The 27653-nt window shown below is 40.7% G+C and overlaps 1 protein-coding gene across 2 annotated transcripts in view; it reads right to left on the minus strand.

Moving 5' to 3' along the window:
- The window catches only part of LOC129857438 (VPS10 domain-containing receptor SorCS1-like), an 89444-nt gene that overhangs the window by 52318 nt on the left and 9473 nt on the right, over positions 1-27653 (minus strand). For both annotated transcript variants that reach the window (XM_055925697.1, XM_055925687.1), the window contains exons 2-6: positions 14144-14211; positions 11049-11148; positions 8581-8739; positions 7115-7188; positions 1208-1272 (exon numbers count right to left, since the gene is read on the minus strand). In XM_055925697.1, the coding sequence (XP_055781672.1) occupies positions 1208-1272; positions 7115-7188; positions 8581-8739; positions 11049-11148; positions 14144-14211 (466 nt within the window). The remainder of the gene's footprint in view (positions 1-1207; positions 1273-7114; positions 7189-8580; positions 8740-11048; positions 11149-14143; positions 14212-27653) is intronic.

Below are 27653 nucleotides of genomic sequence, written 5' to 3' on the forward strand. Positions count from 1 at the left end.
GAGCCCTTAAGGAACAGACGTTCTCAACACTCCGTCCAACTTAAGAGCCCAGTCCGACCAATTGCCCCTTACATCAGGGGTTCACAAACCTTTTCACTCGGGAGTCCCCCCCCCCCTTCCAGCATTGGGGAACATCCCGCGCCCCCCTGCGTGCACACGGGCCATGTCTATCTATATGGGCACAACCCCTGTTCATGACACAAACTGTTCACACTCCTCTTGTTGGTGGGGAGAATTTTGCAGTTTAAAGCTTATTTCCTTTAATTCTACACATTTTGTTATGGTGTGCAAAGAACATTTTGTCATTTTAAAGCAAATCTTCTTGCAATTCTATACATTTTGCTATGTTTACTGTGTATTCATGTGATATTTCAGTGAGAAAAAAATTACGACAATATCTATGGGCTAAAAAACCTAAATAAAAAAGCATTAGCTGACATGGGCTAGTTGATCTGGACATTTCTTAGAAATTATAAATAGCTCTCTAAGGTATGCAGTGACTAACATGACGAGAGGAACTGATGATGTCCTACCCAATTCTGAAATTGCACCTTCTGCGTTTGAATAATGTACTGTACTAGAAGAACACCTGCTCTTTCTATGTCATAAACTGACCAGGTGAATCCAAGCGAAAGCTATGATCCCTTATTGATGTCACTTGTTCAATCCACTTCAATCAGTGTAGATGAAGTGGAGGAGATGAGAAGTCTTGAGACAGTTGAGACATGGATCGTTTATGTGTGCCATTCAGAGGGTGAATAGGCAAGACAAAGTGCCTTTGAACGGGTATGGCAGTATGTGCCAGGCGCACCGGTTTGAGTGTGTCAAGAACTGCAACGTTGCTGGGTTTTCCATGCTCAACAGTTTCCCGTGTGAATCAAGAATGGTTCACCACCCAAAGGACATCCAGCCAACTTGTCACAACTGTGGGAAGCATTGGAGTCAACATAAGCCAGCACCCTGTAAAGCAGGGATCATCAACTAGATTAAGACACAGGCAGTTTTTTTTCCTGAGCGGATAGTTGGGGGGCTGGATAAAATAACAAACAATTTGTAGACTGCAAGTCTGCCCCGTTGGCTGCCCGTTGGGGAACCCTGCTGTAAAGGCTGTTTAGCAGATAGAAAATGTCACTTGTGTGAAAATGATCCCAAGAATCCCTATAATAAAGTCCTCAAATAAGATATCCTAGATGTGATGATGACTCACGTCTGTCAGAAACACTGGTCTCCAAGTGAATCATTCCTGGCTCTTTGTCCAAACCCAATTTTGACCTGTGGGGACAGGAGAGACAACTGAGGCATATAGCAAAACATCTATCCAATTATGATATGTGCATCATATGGTAAGTTTTTGTGGATTTGTAGTAGTATCAGTTAATTCATGATTTGAACATTTTCGTCAATGATGTGTGAATTTATCTCATGATCCAGATATGATATGTTAATTGAAGAGTATACTGTAGGCGTGCCTTGGGATTAAATAAATCATCTGTTTAACAAGATGAAGAAAGGCACGCTGAGCTCAAACTGTACGGGAAACATGAATAATCATTCTGTTTATTCTCATCTATTCCAAAAGGATCCTGTGACAGTGCTCCGCAAAGTCATAAAACAAATGAGTGACCAGAGACAGTCATTTACAAATGTCAACCCCTTTGTTCAATCGCGCTATTAAAACATCAGCTTTCTAGAGAGGACAAAGTCATTTTGGAAAACATTTAAAGGATTTCCATTTTGATTAAATTAAATTATAATAGGGAACCTAGCTGCATGAAACGTTGATCCCTTTCTCCTTGAAAATATAACAATGACAACAAACATTTCCCATCAACCACTGGGCCTGTGTGGTAATTCAAGGGGAAGGTGCCTCGGAGCCATTTCATGCTCTTTCAAAAGAGCCACGACTGGGAGGCAGTGGTTAAGTGTGGAATGACAAGTGTGACCACTTGTTGCATTAATAGCAGCTAAGTGTGGAAGAAGATGTGTTTCTCCTCACATTCCATAGTGTGTCAGTGTCTGAGACATAATAAAAAAAAGGGCCCATCTTGCTTCCCTCAGCACTCCGTAATTGTCTTTCAGCTCCATCTTTTTTTAATGGACTTTCTGTCAAATACTTCATCATCGTCTATTGGAGAACAGGAGCCACATGTTCTTAAATAGGCTCCTTCTATTTTCTTCTATCACTCTGGAACGTATGGACTACATGCCTGCATTGTGTGAGCTATGCTACTCGTTGTCAGGTTGATGGTGCAACTCTGCCAAGTTGAGGCTAATGTAACATAAACTGCAGTATGTGGAGCAGCAAAATATTTGAAGTGTAAATTAACTGAAAATATTACCTGTATTTTGTCCTTAACGAAATATGCATGCCCTACCTGAATGTAATATTCCCGTCTATAGAAGCCGTGCTTTGTTATGATTCTGAACGGTCAGATAGCGAGCAACAATATAAAAAGCAGCCATGTGGGGAATCGTATGTGGCTCGTTTCAGCTAGTTTTATCGTGTTCTTGATACAATGTCTTGTCTTGAGTGGATTCCTTTCAATGCTAACATGGATCAAATTTGCTAGCTAGCTAACCGACAACTGTAACAATGTATTTGAGAGACAACAAGTGCTCATTGTGCAAATGTATTTACGTTTTCAACAAACATTTGGAGACTAAATATAGTTAAAACATGTCAACAATCTAAGCCAACACCGTTTTGCCCCCTAGTTGAGCACGTGTACAGTAGGTATTGTTGCTAAACAACCATATGCACAACCTCTATACGCACAACCTGTAAATATACTGTACCTCCATACACAACACACACAACCTGTAAATATACTGTACCTCCATACACAACACACACAACCTGTAAATATACTGTACCTCCATACACAACACACACAACCTGTAAATATACTGTACCTCTATACACAACACACACAACCTGTAAATATACTGTACCTCCATACACAACACACACATCCTGTAAATATACTGTACCTCTATACACAACACACACAACCTGTAAATATACTGTACCTCCATACACAACACACACAACCTGTAAATATACTGTACCTCCATACACAACACACACAACCTGTAAATATACTGTACCTCCATACACAACACACACAACCTGTAAATATACTGTACCTCTATACACAACACACACAACCTGTAAATATACTGTACCTCCATACACAACACACACAACCTGTAAATATACTGTACCTCCATACACAACACACACAACCTGTAAATATACTGTACCTCCATACACAACACACACATACTGTAAATATGTTACCAATGTTACCACAGGTTGATAAGTAATTGTAAACTAGTATGAATTCATCCCATGACTAATTAAGAAACAAATGTATTACTCAATATTGCATCCAGCTCTACTGTTGTATCATCTCCACAAGGAAATCTTAGGGAAAATATATCAACTGTTTAGAACAAGAGGCCAATAATGGCTTTAACTTGATGGTACATTGTTTCTACTGCATCTTTCTTTTGCTCCTGTTTTGGGCTAAAAAGAAATTCATCATCATTTGTTCGCAAGTGACAAAGTTTGTGAAATATGTTTTTGTCTAATTTTAGTCCCAATATTAGTAAATGTGAAATATGAACGTATTAAGGTATTCTAATTGAGTTATCCACTTTAAGAGATTATGTTGTCCTAATGGTGTTATTCATCAAAACATTCAAATCTACCTGATCACCCAAAAAGTATTAATCTCCCTTGCTTCCTTGTAAAATAAAAATTATTATGTTTAGCAAAAACACATTAATATTATAATTATCTGGCAACAGGCACTACTGCCTTAAGTTACTATATGTCTTGCAAATAATGTAGATTAGAGACCATTACTAAATACATTATTTCTTAAGCACAACAGTTGGAACTTGAAAAAAGAGTGTACAAATATATTTTTAAATTATTCATGTGTTCATCAGGACCATACTTGTATCTACTACAGTGCCTTGCAAAAGTATTCATCCCCCTTGGCATTTTCCTATTTTGTTGCATTATAACCTGTAATTTAAATAGATTTTTATTTGGATTTCATTTAATGCACAAACACAAAATAGTCCAAAAAAGGTGAAGTTAAAAAAAATATGTATTCACCCCCATTGCTGCGAAGCCCCTAAATAAGATCTGGTGCAACCAATTACCTTAAGAAGTCACATAATTAGTTAAATAAAGTCCACCTGTGTGCAATCCAAGTGTCACATGATTTCAGTATATATACAGTTGAAGTTGGAAGTTTGCATACACTTAGGTTGGAGTCATTAAAACGTGTTTTTCAACCAATCCACAAACTTCTTTTTAACAAACTACAGTTTTGGCAAGTTGGTTAGGACATCTACTTTGTGAATGGCACAAGTCATTTTCCCAACAATTGTTTACAGACAGATTATTTCACTTATAATTCACTGTATCACAATTCCAGTGGGTCAGAAGTTTACATACACTAAGTTGACTGTGCCTTTAAACAGCTTGGAAAGTCATGGCTTTAGAAGCTTCTGATAGGTTAATTGACATCATTTGAGTTAATTGGAGGTGTTCCTGTGGATTTATTTCAAGGCCTACCTTCAAACTCAGTGCCTCTTTACTTGACATCATGGGAAAATCAAAATAAATCAGCCAAGACCCCAGAAAAAAAAATTGTAGACCTCCACAAGTTTGGTTCATCTTTGGGAGCAATTTCCAAACGCCTGAAGGTACCACGTGCATCTGTACAAACAGTAGTACGCAAGTATGAACACCATTGGACCACGCAGCCGTCATACTGCTCATGAAGGAAACGCGTTCTGTCTCCTGGAGATGAACGTACTTTGGTGCGAAAAGTGCAAATCAATCCCAGAACAACAGCAAAGGACCTTGTGAAGATGCTGGAGGAAACAGGTACAAAAGTATCTATAGCCACAGTAAAATGAGTCCTATATCGACATAACCTGAAAGGCCGCTCAGCAAGGAAGAAGCCATTGCTCCAAAACCGCCATAATAAAAGCCAGACTACGGTTTGCAACTGCACATGGGGCCAAAGATAATACTTTTTGGAGAAATGTCCACTGGTCTGATGAAACAAAAATAGAACTGTTTGTCCATAATGACAATCGTTATGTTTGGAGGAAAAGGGGGGGGATTGCAAGCTGAAGAACACCATCCCAACCGTAAAGCACGGGGTTGGCAGCATCATGTTGTGGGGGTGCTTTGCTGCAGGAGGATCTGGTGCACCTCACAAACTAGATGGCATCATGAGGGAGGAAAATATGTAGATTTATTGAAGCAACATCTCAAGACATCAGTCAGGAAGTTAAAGCTTCGTGGCAAATGGGTCCAAATGGACAATGACCACAAGCATACTTCCAAAGTCATGGCAAAATGGCTTAAGGACAACAAAGTCAAGGTATTGGAGTGGCCATCCCAAGCCCTGACCTCAATCCTATAGAGAATTTGGGGCAGAACTGAAAAATCGTGTGCGAGCAAGGAGGCCTACAAACATGACTCAGTTACACCAGCTCTGTCAGGAGGAAAGGGCCAAAATTCACCCAACTTATTGTGGGAAGCTTGTAGAAGGCTAACCGAAACGTTTGACCCAAGTTAAACAATTTAAAGACAATGCTACCAAATACTAATTCTGAGCCACTGGGAAATAAATAAAAAATAAATAATTCTCTCAAATATTATTCTGACATTTCACATTCTTAAAATAAAGTGGTGATCCTAACTGTCAGGTAATGTGAAAAACTGAGTTAAAATGTATTTTGAAAAACCTGTTCTGAAAGGCCCCAGAGTCCGCAACACCACCAAGCAAGCGGTACCATGAAGACCAAGGAGCTCTCCAAACAGATCAGGGACAAAGTTATGGAGAAGGACCGATCAGGGTTGGATTATAAAAAAATATCTGAAACTTTGAACATCCCACGAAGCACCATTAAATCCATTATTAAAAAATGGAAAGAATATGGCACCACAACAAACCTGCCAAGAGAGGGCCGCCCACCAGAACTTACAGACCAGGCAAGGAGGGCATTAATCAGAGAGGCAACAAAGAGACCAAAGATAACCCTGAAGAAGATGCAAAGCTCCACAGCGGAGATTGGAGTATCTGTCCATAGGACCACTTTAAGTCGTACACTCCACAGAGCTGGGCTTTATGGAAGAGTGGCCAGAAAAAAAGCCATTGCTTAAAGAAAAAATAAGCAAACACATTTGGTGTTCGCCAAAAGGCATGTGGGAGACTCCCCAAACATATAGTAGGTACTCTGGTCAGATGAGACTAAAATTAAGCTTTTTGGCCATCAAGGAAAACGCTATGTGTGGTGCAAACCCACCTCTCACCACCCCGTCCCCACAGTGAAGCATGGTGGAGGCAACATCATGCTATGGGAATGTTTTCCATCGACAGGGACTGGGAAACTGGTCAAAATTGAAGGAATGATGAATTGCGCTAAATACAGGAAAATTCTTGAGGGAAACCTTTTTCAGTCTTCCAGAGATTTGAAACTGATTCTCAATCCAATTGAGAATCTGTGGTATGACTTAAATATTGCTGTACACCAGCGGAACCCATCGAACGTGAAGGAGCTGGAGCAGTTTTGCCTTGAAGAATGCGCAAAAATCCCAGTGGCTAGATGTGCCAAGCTTATAGAGACATACCCCAAGATACTTGAAGCTGTAATTGCTGCAAAAGGTGGCTCTACAAAGTATTGACTTTGGGGGGGGGTGATGAATTGTTATGCACGCTCAAGTTTCAGTTTTTTTGTCTTATTTCTTGTTTGTTTCATGATGGTGGTAGGCATGTTGTGTAAATCAAATGATACAAACCCCCCAAAAATCAATTTTAATGCCAGGTTGTAAGGCAACAAAATAGGAAAATTGCCAAGGGGGGTGAATACTTTCACAAGCCACTGTATATGCCATCTATTGAGTTCAACTCAGGTACTAGCAGGTACTTCTTGAGATTAAATTAATTGTGTCAATTCTAATGGGCTATCAGTTCAAAATGCTGTCAGTAGAGGAAAGAGTGGTACTTTGTATGAATATTGTATTACAGAGACTTGAAGTATGTGTCCAATGATGATAGAAAGAGATTTTTACTCTCACCAGTAAAATCTGTTGGGGACTACACTCTCATGCACGAGCTGCCATCTTCTTCCAAATTCAACAGAGACGTAGAGCTGCAAGAAAGGAACATCCTATAGTTTAAAAAATCAGAAGAGAAAGAATAACATTTTATTCCAGAGTTACAACTAAGAGTTCAAATGGAGGAAACATTAGACCTGGAGAATTCTCTCCCTCCATTTTAGGGACTGTCATCTACGTATGTCTCATGGATGATCATTCAACATTTCAATTATATTGCTTTGTTTTTTCACTGCACTTCAGAGGACTTTGATTGTTTTTGTTATGAGTGCTGTACAGCTGAATCTTTAAAGCAGGCTTGAAAATAGTACTTTATATTTGAAGTAGAGTTCATGAATTAATGCCTTATGACTATTTGAGAGAGAGAGAGAGAGAGATAGCGAGAGACAGATTTTTTTAAATGCCATGCTCGTTTTGGCTCCCAGTGGTACCTGTCTATGGCCATAGGATTTTTCCCTAATTGACATTATAAAATGACACACTTAACCATCAGTATCATCCCTTTGCATTATGCTATTGGCTTCCCTCTTTCAGCAGATTAGGGCTGTTATCCAAGCTCTCAAAAGTCTTTTCAGCTCTCAGCCCAACTCATATGATAACACTTTTACTTAATCTGAGAGCACATCACACATAGGGAACTGTTGTGCAATACAATTGTTTTGTACAATACTATTGCACAGTAAAATACAGCAAATAAATGAATTAATATAAAAGCAGAAACAGAAGAAGGAAACCATACAGAGAGGAAAAGAATCACACATTTATATTAACATAAAGATATGGAGTAAACTCAGGGATAACTTCTCCCCAGCTTCTTCATTTCGACCATATTGATGTCTCTCAATAAAGCATCTCATCTCTCCCCAAAATCATTTATCTTACTTCTCAGCCTTTGACTGCACTCTCTCTCATACTCTCTCTCAAGTCTTTCAGTAGCAGGATGGGAGGGAGAGTTTGATCTCTGTTATGTTGAGTTAAACAAACAGTTGGGTTCTCCTTGAGAATAATAAGTGTGGTCTCAGTCTCCTGTTTGGGACATTAACTAACACATCTCTAGTTTGGACTCTCAAGCCAGACCGTGTGGCCTGTTTGGAAGAACATGTGGTGAGATGTCTAGACTTTGGCCACAGTCGTCATGGCTTGGGTGACAGATGTCTCTTGATGTGAAGTACACTACTCTTAACAGAGCACATTGATGTGTCGGCTACTAAGAGGTGGGAGGTGCTTTCCCCACTGGGAGACAATGATGCTAATGAAAGAACAGGCAGAAGTGTGGAGCACACAGCTACGGTTGAAGTAAACATATTGTTAAAGCCAATAAGGTCAATAGACTCACTGGAATTAACAAGACACTTACCTCAATCAAGTTGTGTGTGTTTTCTCCCCCCTCCTCACTCCTCAGTTATAATTGACCGGATTCTCTTTACCTTCTGGTCATGGCCGTAAGCCAGGATCCAGTCCTCCTGCTCGGGATGGAAGAGGAGGCTGAGGATGTCGAAGGCTAAGTGGTACCTCTGATAGGATGCGCCCTCATCAAGACTAATGAGCAGGCTGCTCTCCACCTCCGGGTCGGTCAGTAACATGATCTGAGATGAGAGAGGACGGGTCAGGAGACGAAAGGAGAGATTTGTAAATCACAACATTTAGCAATATTTATCATTATCCATTCATGTCCGTAATGATTAAACTTGCTAATTTTACTATTGTTATGAGTTTTCCCTTTAAGAAAAAACACATTAAAAAATCACGGGAATAGAATACATGCAAAAGAACACGTATGGTTTTCGGACATGTGTGAACAAATCACTTGAAAAATGTAATGCTACGTGAAATTTTGACTACTAAGACACATATGGTTTTCGGACGTGTGTGACATTTCACATACATTTTACACGTGAAGAAATCACGTGAAAAATGTAATGTGGGAAAAACAGACACATGGTTTTCAGACATGTGAATTTTCACATGACTCAGATACATGTGGTTAACCAATATTTCACGTGATACTTATTATACATTTCACATGTGTGCTTTTGTAACTGCCGGGATTAGAACCCTGGAGAAGCCAACGTCTCGACCCTTTGACAAAGAGGGACAATTTTGAAGTCACAGGCGGGCTACCTCATTAAATGACCACTTTCACATGTGCACACTTTCACATGTGCATTGTGAACTAGAGCTATCAAATGAATAAAAAATATGATCAAGTTTATCACAGGATTTGCTGTAATTAATCATGATTATTCGCTATTTCATAATTTGTTCAAATTGAGCTGTCATTTCAGATTTCTTTGCAAAAAGCATTCAAATAATATTGCCGTTTTGATTTTGTCCAAAGTAACAGTTAGCAAAATCAGGGAAATTGATAAACACACCCAACTTTTTTTGACATTGCATTGTTGTTTTTAGCTGTATAGATGATGTATTTTGGAAGTTTTCAGTGTATTTTTAACGTTTACAGACAATGCGATATAAAAACAAATAGGGCACTAAATTTACAAAAAGTTAACTTGAGTTACGGAGTGCTAGCTTCTCTGTTCTTTTCACTGGGCTTCTTCAATACTGTAGGTCAATGACCAATGTATTAAGAAGAGAGGCAGGTGCCTGCAGCAATACACTCCAAATGGATGGCTCAGAAATAATAAATAATAATTTTTTAACACACCTGATTTATTATACTCAGGTAGGCTAAGTTACCATTTTACAGAATGGCATTACAGAATTTGCAATTCCATATGTGGAAACATTGTTACTGCAACATGTTAACACTACCTGTTCACATGTGAGGAGAATAACACTATTTCACCACCACATGTGAATTTTCAATTCCACATGTGAAAATTTGATTTTCACATGTGTAGTTTTCCTACATGTGAAACTGCAAATTTGGTTTTCACATGTGATCGATTTTCACATGTACTTGCAATTCAACTTGTGAAACCGCAAATGTAAAATGTGCAACTGCAATTCACATGAGGTGAAAACATGTTTTTTTTCTCACGTGAAAAAGTTGTGTTAACATGTGAACTCTAAATTTAATACAGGTAGTGTCACATGTGAAATGTACACCTGGACTCAGGGGTAGATGTAACATAGTAAATGTAAATCCGGGACACTCAAAATAGCATGATATGTTACGTTTTGTATGCTATGTATTCATTTGTGGATGTCCATCATCCATTTTGTATCATATGTTACAATTACAATTCATATGATATGTTACAAAATTGCAAAACATATGATATGTTATGAATTCCAATGCTGTTAGCTAGGTGGCTAACATTAGCTAGGGTATAGGGTTAGGGGTTAATGGTCTCGTGTGGCTCAGTTGGTAGAGCATGGTGCTTGCAACGCCAGGGTTGTGGGTTCAATTCCCATGGGGGGACCAGGGTTCAATTCCCACGGGGGGACCAGGATGAATATGTATGAACTTTCCAATTTGTAAGTCGCTCTGGATAAGAGCGTCTGCTAAATGACTTAAATGTAAATGTTAAGGTTAGGGTTAGGAGTTAGGTTAAAGGGTTAAGGTTAGGGGAATGGTTAGCTAACATGCTAAGTAGTTTCAAAGTTGATAATTAGCTAAAATGCTAAAGATGTCCGTGATGAGATTGGAACAGATTGTGTTGTTAGACATTCGCGTTATACTCCTACCCAACCACCATACTTTCATTTTTTTGCCTGAAGTAACCTTCTATCTTCTGTAACCTTACCATACAGTATGTAACATACGAATCTGATTTGAGTGTCCCGGATTAACATTTAGTATGCTATTTGAAAATATGCTTTCATATACGAAACTGCAAATTTGACATGTGTTTTTTTGTAAGGTTTAAGGACAGCAAACAGATATGGTTATGGTATTGGTAAATGATAAGATACATGTACGAGGACATACCTTTCGTTTGTTATTCGGACTCACGTACAAGTAGCTTAGTATGGTTTTTGGTCCAACCTTTTCATTAAGTTTCTCATACGTGGTTCCATAGTCTGTTGACCTAGAATTCAATTATGGGATTAACAAAATTGTGTTTTGCTTCTGTTAATGGTGAGAATGAGAGCACGGAGCAATATCAATGATAAAACCTATGGCTATGCAGACAAGCAGAAAATTAAAACAGGAAATAATACAACACAATTTGCCAGTTGAATAGAGAACTGTTTCATTATCAGAATAAACATGGATATATGCAGGGGAATTATATGATTTGTAGTCAAAGTAAAACATTCCGTATTCAAGTCTCCTAAAATGTTGACACCATAATGAACATTATAAATATCAACCCTGTATCTCAGTACCAACATTTAAAAAAACTAGATTGATAACAACTGTGGTGGAGTTGGATACAGTTACATAATCATATTAGAAAAATTAGATGTATGGAGTCATAAACCATTTACAGAAGTATCTATATTTCACATTTCCAATGTGCATTTTCTGGTTGTCAGAAATACTTCAAGTGTAATATGCTACATTCAGTAACATACAGTACTGTACTAGTTTGCAATATTTGAACAAAACATTCCAGTTGTACAGTCTCTGTTTCTTAGCTCTCTGCTTCCTAGTCTCTTATAAAAATAGAGTTTATTGATTGCGTACATCAATTTGCCGATGTTATTGCAGTGAAATGCTTGTGTTTTCTATCAGGGCAGTAATATCTAGCAATACAAAACAATACACAAATAATCCAAAAAGTAAAAAAAATATACAGTACTTTTGTAGAAATAGTGTACATATGTCAGTGGGTAAGTGGGTAAAACAGTATGTTCACATTTTTGAAGTGACCAGTGTTAAATTACTCTATAGAGCAGCAGTCTCTAAGGAACAGGGTAGAGTAGCGGATGGTAGCCGGCTAATGACAGTGTCTAAGGTTCAGGGCAGAGTACCGGGCGGGGGCCGGCTAGTGATGACTGTTTAGCATTCTGATGGTCTGGAGATAGAAGCTGTTTCACAATCTCTCGGTCCCAGCTTTGGTGCACCTGTACTGTCTTCGTCTTTTAGATAGTAGCGGGGTGAATAGGCCGTGGCTCAGGTGGCTGAGGTCCTTCATGATCTTCTTGGCCTTCCTGTGACATCAGGTGCTGTAAATGTCCTGGAGGGCAGGCAGTGTGCCCCCGGTGATGCGTTTGGCTGACCGCATCACCCTATGGAGAGCCCTTTGGTTGCAGACTTTGCAGTTGCCAGCCCGACAGAATGCTCTCTATGGTGCATCCGTAAAAGTTAGTGAGGGTCTTAAGGGCCAAGTCAAATTTCTTCAGCCCAATGAGGTTGAAGAGGCGCTGTTGCGCCTTCACCTCGCTGTCAGCATGGAGGGACTATTTCAGGTCTTTAGTGATGTGCACGCTGAGGAACTTGAAGCTTTTGACCCACTCCATTGCGGCCCCATATCTGTGGATGGGGGCGTGCTTTCTCTGCTGTCTCCTGTTTTCAGTGATCAGCTCCTTCATTTTGTTGACATTGAGGGAGAGGTTATTTTCCAGGTACTACTCTGCCAGGGCTCTCACCTCCTCCCTGTAGGCTCTCTTGTTGTTGTTGATAATCAGGCCTACCACTGTTGTGTCGCCAGCAAACTTGATGATTGAGTTGGAGACAAGCGCGGCCATGCAGTCATGGGTGAACAAGGAGCACAGGAGGGGGCTGAGAAAGCACTCCTGTGGGGCCCAGTGTTGATTATCAGATTTGCGGAGGTGTTGTTGCCTACCTTCCCCACCTGGGATCGACCTCAGGAAGTGTAGGGGCAGTTTTACAGGGTGGAGTTCAGACCCAGGGCCCTGAGCTTAGTGATGAGCTTGGAGGGCACTATAGCATCGAAGGCTGAGCTGTAGTCAATGAACAGCACACTTTGCTTTCTTGGGTACAGAAACAATGGTGGCCATCTTGAAGCAAGTGGGGACAATATACTGGGATAGGGAGAGATTGAAGATGTCTGTAAACACTCCAGCCAGCTGATGTGCACATGCTCTGTGGATGCAGCTTGGGATACGTCCTGGGTTCGATGCACGAGTATCACAGAAGATGTGTTGCTAGAATTTTCCTCAGATTTCCTTTATTAAAGTCCCTAGCTACAATAAATGTACCCTCAGAATATGTGGTTTCCAGTTTGCACAAAGTCCAGTGTTGTTCCCTGAAAGCCATTGCCGTGTCAGCTTGGGGGGGAACATACACGGCAGTGATGATGAAGAAAGTTATCTCGGGAGTTTATGCAGTCATTTGATGGTGAGGTATTCCAGATCGGGAGACCAAAAGGACTTCTTTTCCTGTATGTTTACATAAGTTGTTAATCATAAAACATACTCCTCCACCATTCTTTTTCCCTGAAAATTCTTTCTTACTGTCTGCATGATGGACGGAGAAGCCAACTGACGGATGGGGACAATATATCAGGAGAGAGCCATGATTCCATAAAACAGAGTATGTTACAGTCCCTGATGTCTCTCTGAAAGGAGATCCTCGCCCTGAGCTCGTCTACTTTAATGTCCAGGGACTGAACGTTAGCGAGTAATATACTTGAAACCGGTGGATGGTAATGCATGCCGCCTGAGTCTGACTAGGGCCCCACTTCTTCTTCCTCTTACTCGTCAGCGTTTTGGTGCAGACCCCGGGATGAATGGAGCTGCCTTGGGCAGTTCAAACAAACAGCATCCATTTCAGGGAAGTCAAATTTCTGGTTGTAATACTGATGGGTGACCGCCGATTTAATATCCAAAGTTAGCTCTAGGTAATAATACAAGAGACGTTCTGAGCATATAATGTAAGAAATAACAAAAAATAAAGTTGGCTAGGAGCTAGAAACAGAGCGACCGTGTCTGTCTCTATTTTGGCAGTTACCTATATAACCAACATTCAACATGAGAAGGGTCATTAGTTTTCCTAAAAATGTGATAGGCAATCACTCAGGCCCATGGTCACATGCTCTAGAAAGACTAGTGGCCCTAAACATGAACACCAAAGCCAGAGAGAAATCAACAAAGATGAATTTAACCCCTCCTTACCTCCATAGAGAGCTCTCTGTAACACTGCCAAGGCTGAAGTCAAAGTACTTAGTTAGCATTAGAATCACCTACAAAAGAGAACACAATTCCCATCTCAGCAAGCATCTTTAGAAAATACAAGTAATATACAACCCTTTGATAATGTAACACTTCCATGCATCATATCATCTGACACGTTGGTGGGACTTGAAGTAATGAGTTGCATATTATGCAGTATTTCACAATTCTGGTAAATAAGCCTAAAATTCAAAATAAGGGGGAAAAAATCACTTTTGACTACCTCATTTTCAAACTTGCACCTGTTGCTATTTTATCATTGGAAGTGGTTTGAGCAGGATGGCCTTAGGAGGAGTGCATCATCAATTTTACAACAGCAGCCTTAATATGGACACTTGTCAAACCTCCACACACATAAACTAATCCCAAACCAATTTATGAGGCCTTGTCAAGGCTTCATTCTGCATGAGAATGTTGCATCTTCTGTGTAAAGGTAAAGGTTGTGTCACGGATTCCCCCAGTACTTCTGCACAATCCGTTCACCAGCTCCGGAGGTCTACGTCACCGGACGTCTAGATGTCACTGAACTGGATCATCACCACCAACATCTAGGTGATTAATGGTTTTTGTTGGCCTGGTATGCTTCCCAATCAGAGACAGCTGTTTATCGTTGTCTCTGATTGGGGATCATATTTAGGTAGCCATTTTCCCCCATTGTGTTTGTGGGATCTTGTCTACAGATAGTTGCCTGTGTGCACACCAGTAGCGTCACGTTTCGTTTGTGCTTTTGTTGTTTTGTTTGGTGAGTTTCTGTTTATTAAAAGATGTGGAACTCTACGCAAGCTGCGCCCTGGTCCGATTACTACGACGAACGTGACACATGTTTGTTGTTCGCCAAAAGGCATGTGGGTGACTCCCCAAACATATGGAAGAAGGTACTCTGGTCAGATGAGACTAAAATTTATATTTTTGGCCATCTGTCACGCCCTGACCTTAGAGATCCTTTTTATGTCTCTATTTTGGTTGGTCATGGCATGAGTTTACATACACCTGGGCATTCTATTTTTTTGTTCTATGTTGTCTATTTCTATGTGTTTGGCCGGGTGTGGTTCTCAATCAGAGGCAGCTGTCTATCGTTGTCTCTGATTGAGGACCAAACTTAGGTAGCCTTTTCCCACCTGTGTTTTGTGGGTAGTTGTTTTCTGTTTTGTGTGTATACCTGACAGAACTGTTGTGTTTTGTTCCATTTTTGTTTTTTGTTTCAGTGTTCAGGTTATATTAAACATCATGAACATGTACCACGCTGCGCTTTGGTCTCCTCCTTCTTCCTCAGATGAACATCGTTACACCATCAAGGAAAACGCTATGTCTGGTGCAAACCCAACACCTTTCATCACCCCGAGAACATCATCACAGTGAAGCATGATGGATGGCGCTAAATACAGGGAAATTCTTGAGGGAAACCTGTTTCAGTCTTCCAGAGATTTGAGACTGGGATGGAGGTTCACCTTCCAGCAGGACAATGACCCTAAGCATACTGATAAAGCAACACTCGAGTGATTTAAGGGGAAACATTTAAATGTATTGGAATGGCCTAATCAAAGCCCAGACCTCAATCCAATTGAGAACCTGTGGTATGACTTAATAAAGATTGCTGTACACCAGCGGAACCCCTCCAACTTGAAGGAGCTGGAGCAGTTTTGCCTTGAAGAATTGGCAAAAATCCCTGTGGCTAGATATGCCAAGCTTTTGAGACATACCCCAAGATAATTGCAGCTGTAATTTCTGCAAAAGGAGGCTCTACAAAGTATTGACTTTGGGGGGGGGGGGGTAGTTATCTATGCTCAAGTTTTCATTTTTTGTCTTTGTCTTATTTCTTGTTTGTTTCAAAATGAAAATATTTTGCTTCTTCAAAGTGGTAGGCATGTTGTGTAAATCAAATAACACCACCACCCCCCCAAAATCAATTTTAATTCCAGGTTGAAAGGCAACAAAATAGGAAAAATGCCAAGGTGGGTGAATACTTTCGCAAGCCGTTGTAGAGATGAATGGTCTATCAATTACATGACCTTTATAGATTCCAAAAGTCCCAATCTGCTGGACATTGTCATACACAAAAAAATGAACCGGAGCAGTTTAGAAAATAGAGCCAATTACTTCCTGTCTTCTGGATGGTCATTAACTTTAACTAATCTATTTACTTGGAGAAGGTCCAGTGGAAGACTCAAATCATTTGCATCCTCTCAAGTGCCAGCTGGAAAAGTGTTAGGCTAGTGTTGAAAGTGCAAGGTGAAGCTCTCTTATTGTTGTAAGTATTTAATGTGCCAGGCATCAATATACAGTGATTCTTAATTTTGTAGATTTGTCTGTGTTAAACAGGGGGTTGGGGCTGGGTACTTACTTGCTCTCTAACTGTAGCTATAAAGATCCTGTGTGAATCTCAACCCTGTGTGAATACATTGGTATGAATTTGATCATTCTTGAGGCATGAAAGGGGTGTTATGGTGATTTAAAAGAGCTTAGTTTGAGAAGATTACAACAGTAGAATGAAAGCGCTGTATTAAGAGGGATGGAGGAATGTGGGATAGAGGGTGGAGGGAGGCACCCTATTAGTGAAGGATGAGGAGCCCCTGAAAGAGACATTTAAGGGCTAGACAGACTACAAATGAAGATTCATTCCCAGACTCAGCGACTCCCTGATCCAGCCTTATCAGCTTCAGGAATGAAGTTACCTCATCAATAAAACTGTCAACATATTTACCCGTTGCAATTAAATAGATAGATGATTCCATAAAATCAATTGTTATCCAAGTTACTGATCAGAATATCAATAATATGGGGTGGTTTTCTACTTTACCCTATAAATGGAAAAGCACTAACACATTACCATTTTTGGCTTTTAAGAGTTTCTCAATCTATTTCCACTACTACAACACTAATGATGCTGTTGAAAAATAACAAGCCAGCTCCCTAACGGTAACACTTATTGTACAGATGTGAATTGTTATACTTTTTAAGTTCTTATTAGCAATGGAATAGAGACACCCACATTCTTAGAAACTTTAAGTACATTATGGCAAATTAATATGAGATTCAAATTAGAATTTGCAGTCTAACACAACGAGTCTAAGAATTGTGACAGATTCACTGAGAGCGGAGCCAGTGTTTACTTTCAAACAGATGTTTCTGATGGTTCATAATGATATTATCATCAAAAGCTATGCATTTTGAAAGTAGAGGCTTTCATATGATCAACTTTTCATCCATATATATGTTAAAATCGGACTAATTACCTATCTTTTACTGGATGGATGTTTTTTTATAAGAATATACACTGAATAAAATGCATAAACTATCATTCTTTACACAACCTATACCTTTCTGTTTCAAGCTTTGTCTGTTGGTACAAACACAAGCTCAGAGCTCTCAACCATACAACCTCAACCTGTATTATTGGCTTTATTTTGTCTACCACATCAATTTATATCTCTTTATTCACACAGACAGTGTTTTTTGAAGTCAGAGCTATTTGGTCTCCTATGGATAACATGTCAACTGGATCATGAATTATTAAGTGACTTCACGGTAGAATATTGCAAAGATAAATGAGTAATGTCCTCACACAACTCTCATAACCGTGAAGATTCCGAAGCATCCCACACCATGAGAGCTTAAGGTAGGATTGCTCGACAACAACAGAATACTCCAGATCACTGAAATGTATGCCTCCTCCAGCCATGTTAATATCTTCTGACTTCCACTACTGTCAACAGAGTTTTATCTTGAACAAAAGGATGTCTGAATATCTGTAAATATAGTGGGTGCAATTTAAGTGATATGTGGTAGTGGTAGTAGTTCCGCAACAATCAAATGTATATAGGGAACATTGATAGCAGTTCTTAAAATCTTTTAATGGATGAATATTTAACCATGTCTATTTGTAATCACAGCCAGTTTGTAAGCCTTTATTTAGGCCTCTAGAAGTGCAAGTGATATAAAACACCTATCATTCATCAATAAGCAAATTCATACAGCCAGCCTGCTTGCTGTAATCACTTGTAATTACAGTACAATACTGTAGATTTTATTTTCTTACAGTTCAATAGTACATTTTACTGTATTGCACTGTGTTTCATTGCTCTGGCATCAAGATACCGTGAATATCTCAGTTTTGTATTGACACTATACAGAGATAGTCAGAGATACAGTGCATTCAGAAAGTATTCAGACTCCTTGAATTTTTCCACATTTTGTTACATTACAGCATTATTCTAAAATTGATTAAATTGTTGTTTTTTTCTCTTCAATCTACACACAATACCCCATAATGACAAAGCAAAAACATTTTTTTTAGATTTATTTTTACAAATGTATTAAAAATAAAAAACTTCAATATGACATTTACATAAGAATTCAGACCATTTACTCAGTACTTTGTTGGAACACCTTTGGCAGCGATTACAGCCTCGATTCTTCTTGGGTATGACGCTACAAGCTTGGCACACATATATTTGGGGAGTTTCTCCCATTCTACTCTGCAGATCATCTCAAGCTCTGTCAGGTTGAATGGGTAGCGTTGCTGCACAGCTATTTTCAGGTCTCTCCAGTGATATTCGATCAGGTTAAAATCCAGGTTCTGGCTGGGTCTCTCAAGGACATTCAGAGACATGTCCCAAAGCCAGTCCTGCGTTGTCTTGTCTGTGTGTCCTGTTGGAAGGTGAACCTTAGCCCCAGTCTGACGTCCTGAGCGCTCTGGAGTAGGTTTTCATCAAAGATCTCTCTGTACTTTGCTCCGTTCATCTTTCCCTCGATCCGTCCATCCTGTCTCCCAGTCCCTGCCGCTGAAAAACATCCCCACATCATGATGCTGCCACCACCATGCTTCACCGTAGGGACGGAGCCAGGTTTCCTCCAGACATGACGCTTGGTATACAGGCCAATGAGTTCAATCTTGGTTTCATCAGACCAGAGAATTTTGTTTCTCATGGTCTGAGAGTCTTTAGGTGCCTTTTGGCAAACACCAAGCAGGCTGTCATGTGCATTTTACTGAGGAGTGGCTTCCATCTGGCCACTCTACCATAAAGGCCTGGTTGATGGAGTGCTGCAGAGATGGTTGTCCTAGAAGGTTCTCCCATCTCCACAGAGGAACTCTGGAGCTCTTTCAGAGTGACCATCAGGTTTTTGGTCAGCTCCCTGACCAAGGCCCTTCTCCCTCGATTGCTCAGTTTTGCCGGGCGGCCAGCTCTAGGAAGATTCTTGGTGGTTCCTAACTTCTTCCATTTAAGAATGATGGCAACTGTGTTCTTGGGGATCTTTAATGCTGCAGATATTTTTTGGTACCCTTCCCCAGATCTGTGTGTAACGCTTGTCGTGGTTGGAAGAAGAGGAGAACCAATGCGCAGCGTGGTAAGTGTCCATATTGATTTAATACGAAATAAATGAACACTGAACAAAAACAAGAAAACGACAAACGAACAATCCTGTACGGTGAAACAAAAACACAGAACTGAAAATATAATCACCCACAAAACACAATGAAAAACAGGCTACCTAAATATGGCTCCCAATCAGAGACAACGACTGACACCTGCCTCTGATTGAGAACCATACTAGGCCAAACACATAGAAAATGAACAATAGAACAAAACATATAAAAACCAACATAGAATGCCCACCCCAACTCACGCCCTGACCAAACAAAAAATAAAGACATAACATAGGAACTAAGGTCAGAACGTGACACTGTGCCTCGACACAATCCTGTCTCTGAGCTCTACGGACAATTCCTTCGACATCATGGCTTGGTTTTTGCTCTGACATGGGCTGTCAACTGTGGGACCTTATATAGACAGTTGTGTGCCTTTCCAAATCATGTCCAATCAATTGAATTTACCACAAGTGGCCTCCAATCAAGTTATAGAAACATCTCAAGGATGATCAATGGAAACAGGAAACACCTGAGCTCAATTTTGATTCACATAGCAAAGGGTCTGAATACTTATGTAAATAAGGTATTTATTTGTATTTATTTTTAAATGTGCAAAACTGTCTAAAAACCTGTTTTCGCTTTGTCATTATGGGGTATTGTGTGTAGATTGATGAAAACTTTTAATTTTAAACATTTTACAATAAGGCTGTAATGTAACAAAATGTGGAAAAAGTCAAGTGGTCTGAATACTTTCCGAAGGCACTGTATGTCATAAGATATCTTGTTGTAGTTGCTATTATTCTGAAGACCAATGTATCCTTACCTACAACATTTTCAGTAACGGTTACATAAACTTTTTACTTGCTTTGACTGTGATGTGTTTTTTTTATCATCCTTGTTTGAACCTTGTTTGACTGTAAACTTGCCCGCTAAATGGCCAAAATGTAAATATAAAAATTGCAAAGAACACCGGGTAATATTTCCCTGCGTGGGGTAATTCCAGTAATATACTGGAAATTTAATTACAGTAAAAAAAATTGGTACTGTACATTGGATTACTGTAAAATAAATCACGGTAACTTACTGGCCAATTTCTGCCAGTAAGTTACTGTAATTCTACAGGAAATGTTTTACAGTGCACTTTGACTCTCTGGATCTCTGCCATTAACATATTTATTCAGCACAAACTCATTCAAACTAGCCTTAAGATCAAAAATTAAACATCCATCCTAAAACATTTATTACATGCAACAAAATGTTGCACAACCAAAATCCACAAAAGCTTATATCTTGGCATGTCATCACATTTGCAACCCCTAATTGAATATCCATTTTGATCTATGTTTCCCTGAACCTCTGTGAACCATATAATTTTAACTGGTTAACCAGAGTATGTACAGTAGCTATCCAACATGCAGAAATGACTCTGGCTAGGGATATCCTGATGCTATCATACTATTAGGAAAAGCTGAAATGTAAGATGCATTACAGACACCCCTGTGGCGGTCATTTCTCTGTTTTCAATTGTTGAAGTGAGAAATCATCAGAAGCCCCTTCTTCTTTGCATGTATGCTTTTTCTCTAACGACTCTGTCTCCAGCCAGACAATGGCAGCTTGCTGAGCCACGAAGCTTCATCGTGCATGAGAGGGGTCCGATCAATGCTGGCAAGATAAGAAATCGAGTGGGTTTGTTTCCTACCCAGCCCAAAAGTAGCACCTGCTGAGCTGAGGATGCTTTCAAAAAACACTTTCAACTCATTGATATGCCTTCTGAAATGTGGGTGCTCAGAGATAAAGGTGCAGGGTTGTGTGTGTTCTGTTGACAAACTCAAAGCTAATTTACCATACCAGCAATGAGATTTGTATAACTCTGATACAATGGATGATAAATGAATGCACAAATTGTTAGAACTGCAACCAAAGCAAGTGTTAATCTACTTCTGTAATTTGCTTTGGGGGTTGGGGCATACGTCATGACTCTTGTACAACGTCCTTGGTCTAAAAGCCTGCTTGCCCTCTCTGCAGCACACTCAGTGGGGGGCTGAGGTCCAACAGAAGTCTCCAAACTTAGAGTCACAGTTAAGGCTGTGGTGGTCATGACATTTTGTCAGCCGGTTATAAACATGCAAAAGACTGCCGGTCTCATGGTAATTCACCGTTAATTAAAATAAACACGTTTAGACTCTCCAGACCTCCACGCATACAAGCTGCTGATGCGCGCTTTCGGGAACGTCTAGAATACATCAATTTAATATACACCATCACAATAAATCCATTATTTATTTTAGTTTGGTCTAAAGAAACATTATGATATGAAGAAAATGTATCTCAGAATAACAGAATATGAGTTGGCCAACTTACTGTATGTTATCTGACTATGTGCAATGCCATAGGCTGTAGACTTGTTCATTTAGCAGACACGATATGATTATAAGTCCCGTGCCATTATTTTATATTCTATGATTTTATAGTAAGATGAATATAATTGAACTTGGTTGAATAAAATAGAAAGGATATTTTCCCATTCCGGAGCGAGTGTGTATATGAAGTGGCTATGTTGATCGTAAAAGAGATAATTTGAAACAGGTCCTATACGCTAGATTTAGAGTTATTTGGCAACTTTAGTAGGGAATGATACAAACCTTATAATGTCTTAGAAATCAAAACCTACTGTATATGTGCTGCATGATGCCACTATAGGCTATTGATTATTTGAAAAAGATATCAAAAAAGGTTTCGCTCTGTTCCTTGCATTAGGCTGCACAAGCTGTTCTCTCAACATCGAGTGATCATATTTTCACTCATCAGACTATTCTCAATTTCATCATGTGTTTAATAATATAACTTTTTTTACATTTAGAATGGCCCATTGTCAAATGGGCAGGAAGAGGGGTAGGGGAAAAATACATGTCATCCATATGCACTGGAATAGCGAATGGAGGCTACTTTCCTGCTGTTTCGTTTTTCACTCATGCAGGGAGGCTACTCCGGTTATTTCACTCCACACATCAACCACTGTTTGAGGAGCATGCAGCCTTTAGCTGCGTGACAGGTGATAGTCGGCCCAAACTCTGTATGCCATGGGCTCTCCATCCAATTTGGGAAACCAAGTGAAATCTTTCGGGAACATCGAGAGCAACGAAACATATTTCACTAAACTCTGCACACTCAAGAAAGGAACGAAGGAGAGAGGGGAGGAAATGGAAACGCATGGTGGTGAGATATTCTGTAGCTAAAGGAAATATGTCTGCCTAATAATTATGAAAATAGAAAAAATTCCCTATTACTAGGTTATTAAAAGTCAACTACAAATTCACTGTAAAACTCCCTGCACAATCAATAAACAATCAATGAACTAACAGCATCGCCTAGGCCTATACGTTCTCTCCCAGACTCATGGATAGAAAGTTTGGAGCAGTTGCATAAGGTAGGTAAAAAGTCCATCCAGTATGCTTAACAACACAGTCCACACTCAAAGGCGATTACTTAAATCAGTGTTTCCTTATGTTTCCTGCTGTGCATAATATGCAGTAGGCTATGCATTGTACAATGGCACAAACATTATTTTAATTCAGTTATTTTTTGGGGGGGGGGGGGGGGGGCTTAGGCTCATATATAAGCCTATGCATAAGCTCTAATATGCATATGGGGGTTTTAATTCATCATCACCTTAGAAAGTGCAGTCCATTTCATTGTGTTAGTCTTTGAAACAACATCCAGAATGACCATGTTTTTCACTCAGTTTCAACCTGTTGTTCAACTTCTTTCATCAAATTGATCAATCACAGCGAGGTGAGTTTTAAAAGCACATCCTTTTTTGATGTTAAGTGTTTGATGTAATGTCTGATTGAATTTGCAATGATGTCGGAGTGGTTATAGGGACAATAGAGCCATGAGTACCAGGCCACTAGTGACCTGATGATCATTAGCGAGTTGGGTACGACCAATGCATATCCAGAATGCAAATGAGGAGATTACCGTGACTCAACGGTCAATTGAATTTTACTGCGGTCATGACTCATGACTGCTGGTGTGGCGGTAATACGGTAACCGCAACAGCCCTGGTCACAGTAACACATTGAAGATGTCACGGTGTCACGATCGTTATAATGAGTGGACCAAGCTGCAGCGTGGTATGGTTCCATCCGCTATATTAAGAAGTGAAACTCAAAGAAAACAATAAATCGCAAAACGAAACGTGACGCTACAATAGTGCTCACAGGCAACTAAACATAGTCAAGATCCCACAAAGCACAAAGGGGAAATGGCTGCCTAAATATGATCCCCAATCAGAGACAACGATAAACAGCTGCCTCTGATTGGGAACCATACCAGGCCAACATAGAAATATAATAACCTAGATGACCCACCCGAGTCACACCCCGACCTAACCAACATAGAGAATAAAAAGCTCTCTATTGTCAGGGGGTGACACACGGTTGTAAAGGTAAATGACCAACTCTGGTCCTGCTACTGTAAAGATGTGAATGGTAGATTGATGCTGCAAGAGTTAAGGCAAGAATGAGTGCTGATGGAAGTTGACGGAGCTAACCATAAAAGAGTAATAATGGTTATAATTTATTATAGCTAATGTTAAGTATAAGGGGCTGATTTATGTAATGCAAAGGCAAAATCAAAGACTGATGTAACGAACATGAGAAGGCATTGTGCTGATGTTGCTCTTGCTACTGTCAATATAATGTACAGTTATGAAAATACAGTGCCTTTGGAAAGTATTCAGACCCCTTGACTTTTTCCACATTTTGTTAACTCACAGCATTATTCTAAAATTGATTAAATAAACAAACATCTCATCCTGTTTCCATTGATCATCCTTGAGATGTTTCTACAACTTGATATGAGTCCACCTGTGGTAAATTCAATTGACTGGACATGATTTGGAAAGGTACACACCTGTCTATATGAGGTCCCACAGTTGACAGCCCATGTCAGAGCAAAAACCAAGCCATGAGGTCGAAGGAATTGTCTAGGCACAAATCTGGGGAAGGGTACCAAAACATTTCTGCAGCATTGAAGGTCCCCAAGAACACAGTGGGCTCCATCATTGTTAAATGGAAGAAGTTTGGAACCACCAAGACTCTTCCTAGAGACGGCCGCTCGACCAAACTGAGCAATCAGGGGAGTTGGGCCTTGGTCGTTAGTGTTTCCTCTGACACTTGGTGCTGCTGGCTTCCGGGTTAAGCGGGACCACCCAAATAGCCAGCTTTTGAAGCAGACAGGCATTAGGACCTCGGGGACCATTTAAATAATGACACCACGACAAGCAGTATGGCGCCAACAGAGATGGTCGACTAGCTTCGAGTTCTTAGGAAACTATGCAGTTTTTTGTTTTTTTATGTATTATTTCCTACATCGTTACCCCAGGAAATCTTAAGTCTTATTACATACAGCCGGGAAGAACTATTGGATATAAGAGCAACGTCAACTTACCAACATTACGATCAGGAATATGACTTTCCCGAAGTGGATCCTCTGTTCGGACCACCACCCAGGACAATGGAGCTAATTCCAGTAGGCAATCCAAAACAATGACGCCATAAAAGGGGCAGACAAAGCTGCCACCTGGCCAGATGAAATTTGAGCAAGGGTTGACTTCCAGAGAGACATCAGAGATTGTAACATTTTCTGGCTCTCTCGGGATATGTTGTCGGAAACGGTTCAGCCACCGCGCTTCTCCATGCATCACGCCGACAGAGATAAACACCTCTCTTGGAAAAGGAATGGCGGGGGTGTATGCGTTATGATTAACGACTCATGGTGTAATCATAACAACATACAGGAACTCAAGTCCTTCTGCTCACCCGATCTAGAATTCCTTACAATCAAGTGCCAGCCATTTTCCTCTCTAGAGAATTCTCGTCAGTTATAGTCACAGCTGTGTACATTCCCCCTCAAGCAGACACCAAGACGGCCATCAAGGAACTTCACTCGACTATATGCAAACTGGAAACCATACATTCTGAGGCTGAATTTATTGAAGCTGGGGATTTTACTAAAGCAAATTTGAGAACAAGTCTACCTAAATTCCTACAGCATATTGATTGCGCTACACTCATGCGCAACACACTCGGCCACTGCTACTCTAACTTCCGTGATGCATACAAAGCCCTCCCCCTCCCTCCCATCGCAAATCCGGCCATGACACCATCCTGCTCCTTCCGTCTTATAGGCAAAAACTCAAACAGGATGTACTAGTGACGAGAACCATTCAACGCTGGTCCGACGAAGTGGAAGCCACGCTTCAAGATTGTTTTGATCACGGCGACTGGAATATGTTCCAGTCAGCCTCAGAGAACAACATCGACCTATACGCTGACTCGTGAGTGCGTTTATAAAGAGGTGCATTGGAGATGTTGTACACGCTGTGACTATTAAAACCTACCCTAACCAGAAACCGTGGATGGATGGTGGCATTTGTGCAAAACTGAAAGCGCGATCCACCGCGTTTAACCATGGAAAGAGGTCTGGGAATATGTCTGAATATAAACAGAGTAGCTATTCCATCCGCAAGGCAATCATACAAGAAAAATGCCAGTACAGGAGCAAGGTGGAGTCACAACTAAATGGCAAAGAAACAAGACGTATGTGGCAGGGTCTATAGGAAATCACGGACCCTCAAAAAGAAATCCAGCCATGTCACGGACACCGAGCTCTTGGTTCCAGACAAACTAAACCCTTTCTTTGCCCATTTTGAGGATAATACAGTGCCACCGTTGCGGCCCTCTAACAAGGACTGTGCCCCCCCACCCCCTCATTTTCCGTGCCTGACATGAGTAAAATGTTTAAACGTGTTAACCCTCGCAAGGCTGCTGGCCCAAACAGCATCCCAAGCCACGTCCTCAAATCTTGCGCAGACCAGGTGGCTGGTGTGTTTACGGACATATTCAATCCCTCCCTATCCCAGTCTGCTGTCCCCACATGCTTCAAGATGGCTACCATTGTTCCTGTACTCAAGAAGGCACTCACTTCTGTCATTATGAAGTGCTTTAACAGACTAGTCAAGGATCATATCACCTCCACCTTACTGGCCATCCTAGACCCACTTCAGTTTGCATACCACCCAAACAGGTCCACAGACAACGCAATAGCCATCACACTGCACATTGCCCTATCCTATCTGGACAAAAGGAATACCTGTGTAGGAATGCTGTTCATTGACTATAGCTCAGCATTCAACACCATAGTACCCTCCAAGCTTATTATCAAGCTGGAGGCCCTGGGTCTCAACCCCGCCCTGTGCAATTGGGTCCTAAACTTTCTGAAGGGCCGCCCCCAGGTGTTGAAGGTGGGAAACATCTCCACTTCGCTGACCCTCAACACTGGGGCCCCACAAGGGTGCGTGCTCAGCCCCCTCCCGTACTCCCTATTCACCCACGACTGTGTGGCCATGCACACCTCCAACTCAGTTATCAAGTTTGCAGACGACACAACAGTAGTAGGCTTGATTACCAACAGCGACGAGACAGCCTACAGGGAGGAGGTGACGGCACTCGGAATGTGGTGTCAGGAAAACAATCTCTCACTCAACGTCAACAAAATAAAAGAGATGATCGTGGACTTCAGGAAAATGCAGAGGGAGAACCCCCCTATCCACATCGAAGGGACAGCAGTGGAGAAGGTGGAAAGTTTTAAGTTCCTCGGCGTACACATTACAGACAAACTGAAATGGTCCACTCACACAGACAGTGTGGTGAAGAAGGTGTAATAGTACCTCTTCAACCTCAGGAGGCTGAAGAAATTTGGCTTGTCACCCAAAACCCTGACAAACTTTTACAGATGCACAATCGAGAGCATCCTGTCGGGCTGTATCACCGCCTGGTACAGCAACTGCACTGCCCTCAACAGCAAGGTTCTCCAGAGGGTGGTGCGGTCTGCACAATGCATCACCGGGGGCAAACTACCTGCCCTCCATGACACCTACAGCACCCGATGTCACAGGAAGGCCAAAAAGATCATCAAGGACATCAACCACCCGAGCCACTATCTGTTCACACCGTTACCATCCAGAAGGCGAGGTCAGTACAGGTGCATCAAAGCTGGGACCGAGAGACAGCTTCTAGAAAA

Source organism: Salvelinus fontinalis, chromosome 1, assembly GCF_029448725.1.
Source record: "Salvelinus fontinalis isolate EN_2023a chromosome 1, ASM2944872v1, whole genome shotgun sequence".
Lineage (NCBI taxonomy): Eukaryota > Metazoa > Chordata > Actinopteri > Salmoniformes > Salmonidae > Salvelinus > Salvelinus fontinalis.